General features: G+C 35.1%; 1 protein-coding gene across 1 annotated transcript in view; it reads left to right on the top strand.

Moving 5' to 3' along the window:
* Window positions 1–2258: 2258 nt before the first annotated feature.
* sdc2 (syndecan 2) overlaps window positions 2259–15411 on the top strand; it is a 128627-nt gene continuing 115474 nt past the window's right edge. Inside the window, exon 1 of the mRNA XM_030147346.1 lies at window positions 2259–2738. Within this exon, the coding sequence (XP_030003206.1) occupies window positions 2679–2738 (60 nt within the window). The 5' untranslated portion in view covers window positions 2259–2678. The remainder of the gene's footprint in view (window positions 2739–15411) is intronic.

Genomic DNA, 15411 nt, shown 5'->3' with positions numbered 1-15411 from the left:
CTGAAAAAGTCACTTTTTCTTAAGTTTTCTCTGTTTTTGGTAATAATAACCTTCAAATGTAATCTCAGCATAATGATTAAAGTACATGATCAGTAAAAAAAAACAGGAAAATACCAGATTTTTACAGAAAAAATGCAACAATTTGTATTACTTATATTTATTCTATTTATTGGATCTCAGAGGGAAGGGTGCAATATATGAACTGGATGTAATACCTAACTGTGATTATGCTGATTTGAAGATTTTGTGACTGAATTGTTTCGTGATTGTATGTGTCAGAATGTGAATGCAACTAAGTGTAGCACTGTTGTCCAAAACAAATTTCCCATATGGGACAATAAAGTTTATCCTGATCCTGAAAATGGAGAGGATAATATTATGATAAATGGTGATGAATCACTTAAGAAAGGTTATATAGAGAGGAAAATTAATTTGGAAACTGCCACAAAAGTAGCACTTTTAGTCTTTATGGGTTAAATCAGAAACAGTGCCAATAAAAGCACGCTATGTATCATTAGAAGGCTTACTCCATATTTTTGCTCTTTATTTATTTTAATGGAAATCATGAGCATTAATCACACAAACAAAGCTATAATTCAATGCCATTTCAACCATCTTTATTTTTTTAACTTTTTAATGCATCTCTGGACTCTGGAGGCTTAACGCAAATTTTTTAATGGAATCAGTTCATCACAGATTTGGGGATTACATTACCAAAATTACTCATATGTTATTGCTCTGACAAATAATTTAAGGGGTGTCAAACTCATTGTAGTTCAGGGGCCACATTCAGCTAAATTTGATCTGAAGTGGGCCAGACCAGTAAAATAATAACATAATAATATATAAATAAAGTCAACTCCAAACTTTTCTGTATGTTTTACAGCAAAAAAAGTTAATTTACACTATGAAAAGGTTTACATCTACAAACTATCCTTTCGAAAGATGGGAATAACATGAACAAACTGAAAAAAATAAACATAATTTTAACAATATTCTGCCTCAGTTTATCATTTATACATGTATAGGGTGTCCCATAAGTCTCCATACATAGGAAAAATAAATGTTTCTTGACATAAACCATTTTTATTTATATAATATGCCCTATATGACTGCCATTTTGTCGGGAACACATTTCCATGCATGTCCTCCGCTGCTGAAGAACTATAAAGAAGAAATATAAAGAAATACATGTTAGAACCATGGAATGTATTATGTCTCCTATGTATGGAGACTTATGGGACACTCTGTACATTATAACTTACAGATCACAGTGGATCTACACATACACAAAACATTTAATAACAGACAGAATATTGTTAAAATTGTACTTACTTCTCTTAACACATTTCAGGTTATTCATATTTGTTCAGGTTATTCACATTTTTTTTATTTTAGTGTATATACATGAAAATATTTACATTTGCAACGACAAAAAATTGGAGTTGTCGTTATTTATATGTTATTAAGATAGTATTTTACTGGTCCTGCTCACTTGAGATTGAATTGGTCTGAATGTGGAACCTGAACTAAAAGGTTTGTTAATGTCTTAGTGTAATTTTTGCATTTCACAAATTCATCCCAAGGGCCAAACTTGACCCTTTGACGGGCTGGATTTGGCCCTCGAGCCACATGTTTGACACCTGTGATTTAAGGGAAAGCAAATTATATATACAAAAGTGCATTAGTTGCACCTTTTTAAGAAACTAATAGACAAGACACTGAGGGTGTTTGTAAGGGGTTTTTACCAGGAGAGGGAGACTTTTCCCATAAATTCTTAAAGTCAGTGGGACTTTGGCAGTCTCAGCTGATACTAAATGGAAATATATTTGTGTCAATATATTCTATAGTGTAATGAGATGAGGATGGTAAAAAAAAAAAAAAAAAAGATCTGAACCATCCTCATCTTCATTAAATGCTTTAATATCAACTCCCCATCCAATAGAGGTAAACAAATCAGTTGCCTGATTAAAGAATAGAAAATGCACATTCAGCAGCAGTTAATTATTGTTATTAAAATTATTAGCTGAGCGGTTATTCAGACTGTTATAAACCACACTAGTAAAAATAGATTCTTAAAAAAATGCAATAAACAATACAGATTTTTGTGATTACGCACAAGGTGTAAATGTGCGTAATAGTGGTTTTATATGACTGTTGTGTTATTACTGATGCTTTTTTTTTTCTCCCACTTTGTCGCAAGTTCTCCCCCACGTCTCGCGGTGACATGGCCGATAGAGCGCACGCACCTACCGGAGCGTCAGCCGCGTCTCCACTTTGTCCTCGTTATTCCAAGTGCGCGCAGGAGCGAAGAGGAGACCTACCGAGGTGTCTCTAACGGATTTTCAGACAAGGGGGGCAAGCGGACGACTTTTGCGATTCCACCGTGTTTATTTGTGCATTTTGTCACATTTATATTTAAAAGAAAAAAAAAAAATAAGAAAGGAGGAAAAAAAAAAGAGGAGAAAAAAAAGTGCCTGGAAAAAGCGGGGGGAGGAGGAATAACCAAAACGCAACACGTATCCGGTGGGATCCCACTCCTGAGAGAGAGAGACGCGGCAGGAGTTGGAGCGGAGGGCGCAAGCTGCGAGAGAGAGGAGAGAAAAAAAACAAAAAAAAGAAGGGAAAGCTGTGGCGATCCGCACGTAACATCGCGTTTCAATTAATAACGAGGAATAATGAGGAACGTTTGGATAATTTTGACCCTGGGGCTGACCGTCTTCCTCTCCGGGGAAAGGGTAAGTTGTTGGAAAGCAAAAAAAACTTAAAGGGGGTATTAGCCGTGGGGGGTTCACGGACCACTCGTTGTTTTTGCAACCTATTTGACAAAACCTTCTCTACTTGCGTTAATGTGATGCGTTTTACGTGTGTTTTATTTGTCGCACAAAGTCGGTTGTCGTATGAAGGATTAAACGCAGAAGGTTATAGTTTTGACGGTGCAGCCGATAAGTCCCACTGCTTTACATGGGCAGTGAATGTGTATGTGTGTGTGCGCGCGCGCATGTGTGTGTGTTTATGTGTGACAACCAGGCTTATTACTCCCCTACTTTGCACTAGACCAGGGGTGTCAAACTCATTTTCTTTCAGGGGCCACATTCAGCCCAGTTTGACCTCCAGTGGTCCGCACCAGTCAAATAATAGCATAATAGCCTAGAAATAATGACAACTCCAAATTTTTATATGCAAAAAATACCAAAAACATTTCCATTTTACAAACTATCCAAACAAAAAAGATGTGAATAACCTGAAAAAAATGAAGAAAAAAAGAAGAAATAATAATAAAAATTTTACCATTATTTATACGTGCATCTACCAAGACACAAAAGAGGCAGAACATTGTTAAAATTACACTTATTTTTCTTTAGACATTTCAGGTTGTTTGCATTTGTTCAGGTTATTGACATTTTATTATTAAAGGATATCAGAATTTAATGTTCCTTTTAATAAATCAAAGAAAGAAATTGGTGTTGCCATTATTTATAGGCATAATGTCATGCTGTTTTTTTTGCCCATTAAACCAAGAAGAATGTTTGGAGTCATTATTTATAGGTTCTTATGCTATTATTTTCAACTTTGATGCCCTTGACAGTTAATTTCTTCTGCACTTTGCAGTCATCCCGCGGGCCAGATTGGACCCTATGGGGGGCCGGTTTTTGGCCCCCAGGCCTTGTGTTTGACACCCCTGCACTAGACTTCTCTTGCAATCTTTACATCACATACTGTAGTCCACTACGGCAGGGGTGTCAAACTCATTTTCTTTCAGGGGCCACATTCAGCCCAGTTTGACCTCCAGTGGTCCGCACCAGTCGAATAATAGCAGAATAGCCTAGAAATAATAACAACTCCAGATTTTTATATGCAAAAAATACCAAAAACATTTCCATTTTACAAACTATCCAAACAAAAAAGATGTGAATAACCTGAAAAAAATGAAGAAAAAAAGAAGAAATAATAAGAAAAATTTGATCATTATTTATACGTGCATCTACTAAGACACAAAAGAGGCAGAACATTGTTAAAATTACACTTATTTTTCTTTAGACATTTCAGGTTGTTTGTATTTGTTCAGGTTATTGACATTTTATTATTAAAGGATATCAGAATTTAATGTTCCTTTTAATAAATCAAAGAGAAAAAATTGCTGTTGCCATTATTTATAGGCATAATGTCATGTTGTTTTTTCCCCATTTCAACCAAGAAGAACATTTGGAGTCATTATTTATAGGTTCTTATGCTGTTATTTTCGACTTTGACGCCCTTGACAGTTAATTTCTTCTGCACTTTGCACAGTCATCCCACTGGCCAGATTGGACCCTATGGGGGGCCGGTTTTGGCCCCCAGGCCTTGTGTTTGACACCCCTGCACTAGACTTTTCTTGCGATCTTTACATCACATACTATAGTCCACTACGGCAGGGGTGTCAAACTCATTTTCTTTCAGGGGCCACATTCAGCCCAGTTTGACCTCCAGTGGTCCGCACCAGTCGAATAATAGCAGAATAGCCTAGAAATAATGACAACTCCAAATTTTTATATGCAAAAAATACCAAAAACATTTCCATTTTACAAACTATCCAAACAAAAAAGATGTGAATAACCTGAAAAAAAATGAAATTTCTGAAGAAAAAAAAAGAAGAAATAATAAGAAAAATATGATCATTATTTATACGTGCATCTACCAAGACACAAAACAGGCAGAATATTGTTAAAATTACACTTATTTTTCTTTAGACATTTCAGGTTGTTTGTATTTGTTCAGGTTATTGATGTTTTATTATTAACGGATATCAGAATTTAATGTTCCTTGCAGTAAATCAAAGAGAAAAAAACTGGTGTTGCCATTTTTTATAGGCATAATGTCATGTTATTTTTATCCCCATTAAACCAAGAAGAACATTTGGAGTCATTATTTATAGGTTCTTATGCTATTATTTTCGAGTTTGACGCCCTTTACTGTTAATTTCTTCTGCACTTTGCACAGTCATCCCACTGGCCAGACTGGACCCTTTTGGGGGGCTGGTTTTGGCCCCCAGGCCTTGTGTTTGACACCCCTGCACTAGACTTTTCTTGCAATCTTTACATCACATACTATAGTCCACTAGGTTCAGAGTGGCCCTTCTACAACTTATATTTTGATTTATTTGTGAAATATAGTTGTTTGCATTTGTTATGTCTCATTCAGACCCATATGTAAGAATTGCAACACCAAAAAAGCACACTTTACATTAGAAATATCTTTGAATATCACCGTAATTGCAGTCTATTGCTTTTTCTGTGCCATATACTGTGACTAAACTGTGCTATTCCATTGCAGCCACATTCCGCTCAGCTCTTGCAGGTTGCACAGATGCATCATTGAATACATGTCATGATTATTCCCATCTTCCATCCTGAGCAGATATAGAGTTTTCCATCCTCTTCTAACGATGATAAAACATTATGCAGAGATGAATAATAATACTTCTGCTCATTATATATTGCATGTGCCTACAGTTCTGCTCCAGTAGACGTTCATTCAAGCCATCGCCTCCTAACAGAGTGCATCACCCGGCAAATTGGCCGAGTTGTTGGAATGACAAATTTTGGCACTTTCATGTGCAGCCCCCTGTCATTATTGTCCCCTCCCGTTGTTTCTCTGTGGGTTGTAACTTGCCGCTTTGGCGCAGTGCCTTCCCCCTCCGGAGTCTCTTGTCCAATTAGCTGATTCAGACACTGTTGTTTTAATGACTCATTGTTTTGCATGAGGTCACCCCCAGAGTCCTCTTCATTTTTGTGTATTTTCTACTATATTTGTTTAGTCATACACAACACTTAACTCCTGTATTTCAGTGCTAAACTGTCATGTGAGGGGGGAAATTTCGAAGTTGATTATTACAAGATCATGCCAAAAACAGACTAATCAATATCCACCCTCCCTTTTTTTTGTTGTTGTGTCCCCTAAAGGTTGGAATTTGACATGTGACATTGATTCTCAATATTGGCACTGGTCTTGACAAGTGGTGGATAACCCGCTTTAGGCAAATCTGCCTGTGTTTTAATTACCCAAACACATCACAGGGGTAATGTCGGACTTTGGCGACCGACAATGTGAACTTGGAGTCAAAACTCAATTCTGTGTTCCTGCTACTGGTCAATGTACTATTTAATTTTGTAATTCCATCTACTGCATGGCTTGTGTTTTCAGTTTTATACTCCTTTCCTTTGGTTTTTTTGGTTTGATTGCCTGCTAACCAGCTTACACTGCAAGTAGTAATGATGTTATTGAAGCTTTTTTGTGGCTTTTGTGAAGTTGCACATATAAATCCCAATTAATTGCTGTTGTTATTGGAGAACTTATTGTCTTACCGCTAAGCTAGAGAACAGATTTTGGGTTTCCACGTCCCTACGTAATTACATTTATCCTCATTTTTTTCTTTTGCTTCTTTGTTTGCCTGCTGACCCACTTACTCAAACAGTAGTCACTTTTCCATTGGACATCTGTGCAAAACTTTACCGATATTTACTAAATGTGGAAAAAATAGAAGTGTGTAATGTTGGTTTTTCCATTAAATCACAAATGCAATGATTTGTTGATTTATTATCATGAGATGACACGAGAAGTCATTCCATAAACATGGCGACGAATGTAAATATGGTGTTGATTTACAGATATATTCATTATTATTAGGGATGTCCGATATTGGCTTTTTTGCCAAAAACCGATATGCCGATATTGTCCAATGTTTAATTTCCGATTCCGATATCTACCAATACCGCTGCTGATATATGTGGGATATTAAACTAATTTTAGGTAACAGCATATGTCTCCCGTCATGGAATTAACACATCATGCCTAATTTTATTGTGATGCCCCATTGGATGCATTCTCAAATGCAACAACGCTTTCAAAATGTAAACACTGTGCAAAGAATACATACTTCAACTTAAGTTGTGGAAAAAATACCATATTTATTTATTTTCTCTCCCTCCCTCCATGAGTCTATTACAGTGTGGCAACTCTACTGTGCAATTTTGAAAACTGCACATTTCTTTCAGCTACAAACAATGCTTCATTTACGCGTCGGTAAATGCCGGCGAAATCAAGGCATTATTTTATCAGTTTTAATGATAGGCAAAAAAACCGATAACGATATTCACCGATATTACATTTTTATGCCAATATCGGGCTGATAATATCAGTGGGCCGATGTTATCGGACATCCCTAATTATTATTATATATTACCCCTTTATCTCATACTAAACTAAAAAGGATTGGGTTTCCTTTTGTGTCCACACATACTGCAACGTTTCTTCTTCTTTTTCGCTTGTTGTAATGTATTGTAAGTCAACATCTGTTTTTTTTAATTCACCTGACCTCTAGTTGCGAAAAAAGGTCTTTCCATTGCAGTTTTGCGTGTTATACCATTTGTGCTACACCCAAAAAACCCACCTTGCCAGTGCAAAAACTTTTAACGGCTAAAATTTGCTTAGAGGTCTTATTTCTGTCTTTGTGCATAAGAAATCAAAATAAGTGAATCCCCAAAAGAACTTTGTGTTGGTTAATACAAGTTATGCAAATTTACAGGATTTCAATGAAGTTGCAACATGTTGATGGTCATATGAACTATGTTTTCAGCTCAAAAATGTCCAATTTCATCACAATTAATACTATATTTTCATGTCACAAATGGCCAAGTTATATTTGAACTGAATTTACCTGAAAAAAAGAAAAAAAAAATCTATTCTTTTAGATTCCCCAATTTTTCTTACAAGATTATATACTACATATCACATGTTGTATTTTTACAGGTTGCAATATGGAGTATGCATTTCTTACAACTTTTTTTTTTTTTGACAAAAATGGTCACTCATTTGACCCCCTAAGTAAATGTTAGCCGTTAATCGAAAAATGAGACTTTTGGTGAAACTGTCATTTTTCCATTAGGTGAATTTTTATACACAAGTTCTATTTGCGCAATTTGAGGGTCAATGGAAAAGCGACTAGTTTTGCTTTTACATGCGAGATCTCGACACATGTTGAAGGTGAAGTTAGCTGGACGGTTGAACTTTGCAGGTTTGTAATTATCATGTGTCATTAGATGAGATAAGTGCTTCACCCTTCAAAAAAACTTTTACGAACCAGAAGAAACAGTCGGTCCAGGTTAAGCAAGGCGGTGTATTCAGCTCATCCCGCTTGTGTTTCGGTGCACCCTACACACCAGATGTTGCGGTCTGTAATTTGTGTCATGTTTTGGCGGTGGGAAGCGTGGGTGTTGTTCACCTCCCTTCACATCTGTGATTTACTGGGGGGTTCTGAGCGCCGTCTCACACTCTGAAGCCGGATTCAAAGGGATCACTTCAGAGGAGCGCTGGATCTGAACCTGGTGTTTCAAGGACAGTCGAGGGATGACTGTAGCGTGGCGGATAAGTGAGAGAGAGAGAGAAAGAGAAATTACCTGGAGTGTTTCTGGATAGGTTCAGGGGATTTGAGAGCCAACAAAAGGAAAGATTTCACATATCTGTTAATGTTTTCTCTCTCTTTCTGTGGAATTCATTGTGGACCGACCCCATTCATGAGGATGATGCAAGATGAAAGCTGTCACAGTCTTTTCTTTTTAAGGGCAACTGAGGTCGGCTCACTGTGATAAACTACCATCAACTTCTCAAACAGAAATACACTCTAAGCCCGTGAAAATCCCTTATATTATTTCAGAGGGTGAAAAGGCCAAGGCTCGAGGTACAACACGTCAACATGAAGCCCTTGATGGCGCTTTGAGGGAGAGGAGAGGTGCAGGTTCTGTAATGTGAGGGATGGTTTATCCAGGTCCTAAAATAGTGTTCCAGTTTAATTTTGTGGTGCGAATGCTAAGTTAGTGTTAATGAAATAAGCAGCACAGATGTAGACTTTGACCTTCCTCCAAATTTGAGGTTGAGGGGTGCATTTTCCTTTCAGCTCACTGGTACACTGTTAAAAAAAAAAAAAAAAAAATCCTGTTGTTTTTATGGAAAAAAACTGGCAGCTGTGGTTTCCAGGACAATACTGTAAAAAATACATCCAACTTTAAACATATTTACAGAGTAACATGTAGATTTAACATTTAAACATGTAGATTTAACATTGAATTTAAATGGACTGCACTTATTTAGCACGTTTTCTCCACCTTCATGGTGTCCAAAGCACTTTCCAAAACCACCAGGTCCAACTGAGAGCAGTTTAGGGTTCAGTGTCTTCCATGGACACTTGGACATATGAACAGCCGGAGCCAGGATTCAAACCACCAACCCTTTGGTTATTGGACGAGCCGCTCTACCAACTCTTCCAACTCATTAATTTACAAATTTAAAATTTTACATTGTTAAATGTTTACTTTTTTATAACTTTTTTATATATTAAAAAAAAAACAAAAAAAAAAAAGCAAATACGCTGTTATTTCAACATGATGATCTTGCAATTTAATGGGGCGGCCATGGCTCAGGTCGTAGGGTGGGTCGTCCAATAACTGAAGGGTTGGCGGTTCAAATCCTAGTCAGTCTGTTGTGTCCTTGGGCAAGACATGTTTGGCGGTGGTTGGAGGGACCATAGGCGCAAATTGGCAGCCACACTTCTGTCAGTCTGCCCCAGGGCAGCTATGGATACAGATGTAGTTTACCACCACCAGAGGGAGAATGTGAGAGTGAATGAATAATGGCTTAACAATGTAAAGCGCTTTGGGTGTCTAGAAAAGTGCCATATAAATCCAATCCATTATTATTATTATTATTATTATTATTATTATTATTATTATTATTATTAATAAACGGCATCACATTGTATTTCAATTTACAGTTTTATTTTCTAAAAACAATAGAAATCCATCATTTCTACATACAAATCTGCTTTTGTTCACATACTCTTCCTGTAAGAACTACAGCTATATTTGATTTAATCGTTCACACTAAAATCTTTTCAAATAAACAACTTTGCATTGTATTGTCACTTACAGTTTTTTTATGTTGCAATTTTACAACTTTTTGGTGTTAATTCTACAGTCATTTTTTACAGTGTACTAAACCCAACCACAGACATAATTCACTATTAGATTCCTGAAAAACAATTATACTACCAGTTCTTTTTCTGCAGATGGTATGAAGGTTATATAGTTATTAATAGATGATCATTTTTTAATCGTTCTGATCGCCCTACTGAATTGAAAGCAGTGTTTCTTTTTTTATATATAGCGCAAGGCTTCCAGACCGTTAATGATGTGTGCAGACTGGAAACTCCATTCTCCAGTGATAAAAGCAATATGCTTCATCTTAAGCACTTCATTTTCAATCTACTTCATGATGAATAAGTAAAATGCTAGTCTGCGGTAGGTGAGCAAAAAAAAAAACTGTTTACCCTCTTTTCCATCACTTCAATCAAGAAATAGAAATGCAAGAGCTGGAGGGGCCAGTCATAAATAATATGACCATATCAAAATGTAATAAAACTAAAGCTATAAGAGTGCAGTAATGGAGGATAAAAATGAAAAGATGTAGTGCCACAAAGAAGCAGAGCCAGATGTTTTGCAGCGACTGCAGCTTCTCCTGCTGTATATTTAATGATGCTCTTTTATTTTGCATTAACCTAGAATTCCTGAAACTAAAAACACAACCAGCTCTCCGGCACCGGCTGCTTGTGTTTTGTCTGATTGTGAAAAAGCCCCTTCTTTCTCTTTTTTTCTAATAAATTCGCTACTGACACACATGGGAACACAGAGTTTCTTACTCTGCAGAGCAACCTACCTTCTTGCTAGTGTCCGACCCTTCAGGGGGTGCATTCATTCAGTCACTGTCTGCCAAGCATTATGCAATCACTAATGGACTCTACAGAAGGCAGAAGGGGGCTAGGGGGCTGCAGGACCACTGAAAGGACAACAGCTACCACTACCCCCCCCCTTTTACCCTCAATCCATCTGTGGCCATGCTTGAACTCCTGTTTTGTCACCGTGTAGGCACACACAATGTAAACACACATAAGAACACATGGGCTCTTAAATCCCTCTTTCCTGCACTTTTACCACATCGTTTTTGCCAGAATCGTCAATATTCTGCTTGTTAGAACCAAAAACTCACTCTTCTATTATGGCAAGTGTATGTTATGTCTGCGATTATATACTTTGATTATGTTCTTTATAAAGACTTTTATTTTATTAACCGACTTTGCTGGATGATCTGTTGTTTAATTTCAATTTTATTTTTATTGTTGTTTTGTCGTGATTAAAATCTGGCTTCATTTTCGTTATCATGTCAATCATTTTCATATTTTAACATTCGCTCAAGCAAAATGACAAATTTATATAACAAATTAATCAATGTAAACACACATAAGAACACATGGGCTCTTAAATCTCTTTTTCCTGCACTTTTACCACATCGTTTTTGCCAGAATCGTCAATATTCTGCTAGTTAGAACTAAAAACTCACTCTTCTATTATAACAAGTGTATGTTATGTCTGCGATTATATACTTTAATTATGTTCTTTATAAAGACTTTTATTTTATTAACCGACTTTGCTGGATGTTATGTTGTTTAATTTCAGTTTTATTGTTATTTTTGTTTTGTCGTGATTAAAATCTGGCTTAATTTTTGTTATCATGTCAATCATTTTCATATTTTAACATTCGCTCAAGCAAAGTGACAAATTATGTAACAAATTAAGAAATGTAAACACACATGGGCTCTTTAATCCCTCTTTCCTGTAGTTTTACAACATCGTTTTTGCCAGAATCGTCAATATTCTGCTTGTTAGAACCAAAAACTCACTCTTCTATTATAACAAGTGTATGTTATGTCTGCGATTATATACTTTGATTATGTTCTTTATAAAGACTTTTATTTTATTAACCGACTTTGCTGATGTTATGTAGTTTAATTTCAATTTTATTGTTATTTTTGTTTCATCATGATTAACCCTTACATGCATGAATTATGAGAACCTTAGTTGAGTTTTTGAGAGGTTTTTTTGAGTGTTTTTATTCCTCCTTGGGCATGAAAAAACAGTACAATTGAGTTGTTTTTTTTCACAGATTTACAAAAATGTCCACTCAGCTACACCATGCGTTATATTTTTGAAGCAAAGAAACAAGTATTTGAAACCCAATATCAGAAAAAGATATGAAAACAATGAAATAAAACCATGTTTAATGCTGCTAATCTGATATTTTCTCACATTTTAACATATTCTAACACTAGTTATTACTCACTTCATGGAGATAATATTACAGATTACACATTTCTTTATTGTCATTTGACAGCACAGAGTACATCAAACGAGATTTCGATCGATGATTAGGGACATCGGGCCGCTGCAACTGGTGCGCTACCATATAACCCTTGTCTTTGAAATTTGCAGTGAAGAACAGAAGATAATGCAAAGCACAAATATAAGACATCATACAGTTTTCACACAGTACACGTGGACACATGCTGGAATTTTTTCATGGATTTGAAAGGAATTTGGGGGACAGGGTGAACGTTAAAGGCAGACAGCAGACGTGATATTCGGGTTTGGGGCGAGGAAGATGCATGTATGTGGAATGTGTGCGCAAGATAATGAGACTCCAGTGGGTCATTCTGTCCTTCAGCTGGTACCAGTTCAGTTCAGTTCTATCAAAAATATGCAAAAAATAACAATGAACAATTGATTTCCACTCAAGAACAGCAAAGTTGCAGTAATGGTATGAATTGCAGTTTATGAGATGGTGCATAAGCGTCCACTGTGTTGGCTGATATGGAACTAAAACAACAAAACCCATGAATATACAAGAGAACAGCTGGAGAAGAACTGTCCACTGGAGTGACCACTATGCATGAAAGGGTTAAAATCTGGCTTAATTTTTGTTATCATGCAAATCATTTTCATATTTTAACATTCGCTCAAGCAAAGTGACAAATTATGTAACAAATTAAGAAATGTAAACACACATGGGCTCTTTAATCCCTCTTTCCTGTAGTTTTACAACATCGTTTTTGCCAGAATCGTCAATATTCTGCTTGTTAGAACCAAAAACTCACTCTTCTATTATAACAAGTGTATGTTATGTCTGCGATTATATACTTTGATTATGTTCTTTATAAAGACTTTTATTTTATTAACCGACTTTGCTGATGTTATGTAGTTTAATTTCAATTTTATTGTTATTTTTGTTTCATCATGATTAACCCTTACATGCATGAATTATGAGAACCTTAGTTGAGTTTTTGAGAGGTTTTTTTGAGTGTTTTTATTCCTCCTTGGGCATGAAAAAACAGTACAATTGAGTTGTTTTTTTTCACAGATTTACAAAAATGTCCACTCAGCTACACCATGCGTTATATTTTTGAAGCAAAGAAACAAGTATTTGAAACCCAATATCAGAAAAAGATATGAAAACAATGAAATAAAACCATGTTTAATGCTGCTAATCTGATATTTTCTCACATTTTAACATATTCTAACACTAGTTATTACTCACTTCATGGAGATAATATTACAGATTACACATTTCTTTATTGTCATTTGACAGCACAGAGTACATCAAACGAGATTTCGATCGATGATTAGGGACATCGGGCCGCTGCAACTGGTGCGCTACCATATAACCCTTGTCTTTGAAATTTGCAGTGAAGAACAGAAGATAATGCAAAGCACAAATATAAGACATCATACAGTTTTCACACAGTACACGTGGACACATGCTGGAATTTTTTCATGGATTTGAAAGGAATTTGGGGGACAGGGTGAACGTTAAAGGCAGACAGCAGACGTGATATTCGGGTTTGGGGCGAGGAAGATGCATGTATGTGGAATGTGTGCGCAAGATAATGAGACTCCAGTGGGTCATTCTGTCCTTCAGCTGGTACCAGTTCAGTTCAGTTCTATCAAAAATATGCAAAAAATAACAATGAACAATTGATTTCCACTCAAGAACAGCAAAGTTGCAGTAATGGTATGAATTGCAGTTTATGAGATGGTGCATAAGCGTCCACTGTGTTGGCTGATATGGAACTAAAACAACAAAACCCATGAATATACAAGAGAACAGCTGGAGAAGAACTGTCCACTGGAGTGACCACTATGCATGAAAGGGTTAAAATCTGGCTTAATTTTTGTTATCATGCAAATCATTTTCATATTTTAACATTCGCTCAAGCAAAGTGACAAAGTTATATAACAAATGAATAAAGTGTAACTGAAGTGTCTTGGATTTGATCAGGGGTGTCAAACATGTGGCCCAGGGGCCAAATGTGGCCCGCCAAAGGGTCTAGTTCGGCCCCTGGGATGTTTTTGCCAAGTACAAAAATTCCACAATCTTGAATTGAATTAAGCAAAAAAAAATTTAGCTTGAATTAAGGAAAAAATCCTGAATTAAGTCAAAAAAAAAAAAAAAAAATCTTCAGTTAAGTTAAAAAAAAATCTTGAATTAAGCCAAAAAAAAAAAATCTTCTATTAAGTTAAAAAAAATCTTGAATTAAGTAAAAAAAAAAATCTTCAATTAAGCCAAAAAAATCTTCAATTTCTTAAAACAAATCTTGAATTAAGCCAAAAAAAAAAAAAATCTTCAATTAAGTAAAAAAAAATCTTCAATTAAGCAAAAACAAAATCTTCAATTTCTTAAAACAAATCTTGAATTAAGCCAAAAAAAAAAAAAATCTTCAATTAAGTAAAAAAAAAATCTTCAATTAAGCAAAAAAAAAAAATCTTCAATTAAGTAAAAAAAATCTTCAATTGAGCAAAAAAAAAATCTTCAATTAAGTAAAAAAAAAAAAAAAAATCTTCAATTAAGTAAAAAAAAAAAAATCTTGAATTAAGCCAAAAACAAATCTTCAATTTCATAAAAAAAATATTGAATTAAGCCAAAAAAAATCTTCAATTAAGTAAAAAAAATCTTGAATTAAGCCAAAAAAAATCTTCAATTAAGTAAAAAAAATCTTGAATTAAGCCAAAAAATCTAGAATTAACAACTCTTTTTTTTTCTTTGTTTTAGTGCAAAAAATAACATTAAATTATGAAAATATTTACATTTACAAACTATCCTGTAACACTAAAATGTGAATAACCTGAACAAACATGAACAACCTGAAATATCTAAAGAAAATTCAGCTCAATTTGAACTCTTTTCTGCCTGTTCCTCAGTGTTTAGTGTCTTTGTAGATCTGATCCAGGATGCACATGTAGAAATGAGAAGTTGAGGAATAATATTGTTAAAATTGCACTAAATTTTCTGATGTTTTTTAATTTAAATTCCAGTTTTTTCTTTTTTTTTTTTTTTTTTTTTTTTGTGGATAATTTATAAAAGTATTTTCATAATTTAATGTGCTTTTTTTTACACTAAAACAAAGACAAAAATTTGGAGTTGTCATTATTTATATATTATTCTGTTATTATTTTTCTGGTCCGGCCCACTTTAGATCAAATTTAGCTGAAT

The sequence above is a fragment of the Sphaeramia orbicularis genome, chromosome 11 (genome assembly GCF_902148855.1).
Source record: "Sphaeramia orbicularis chromosome 11, fSphaOr1.1, whole genome shotgun sequence".
Taxonomy (NCBI): domain Eukaryota; kingdom Metazoa; phylum Chordata; class Actinopteri; order Kurtiformes; family Apogonidae; genus Sphaeramia; species Sphaeramia orbicularis.
The sequence above is the reverse complement of the archived record's forward strand: the minus strand, read 5'-3'. Positions and strand labels throughout refer to the sequence as shown.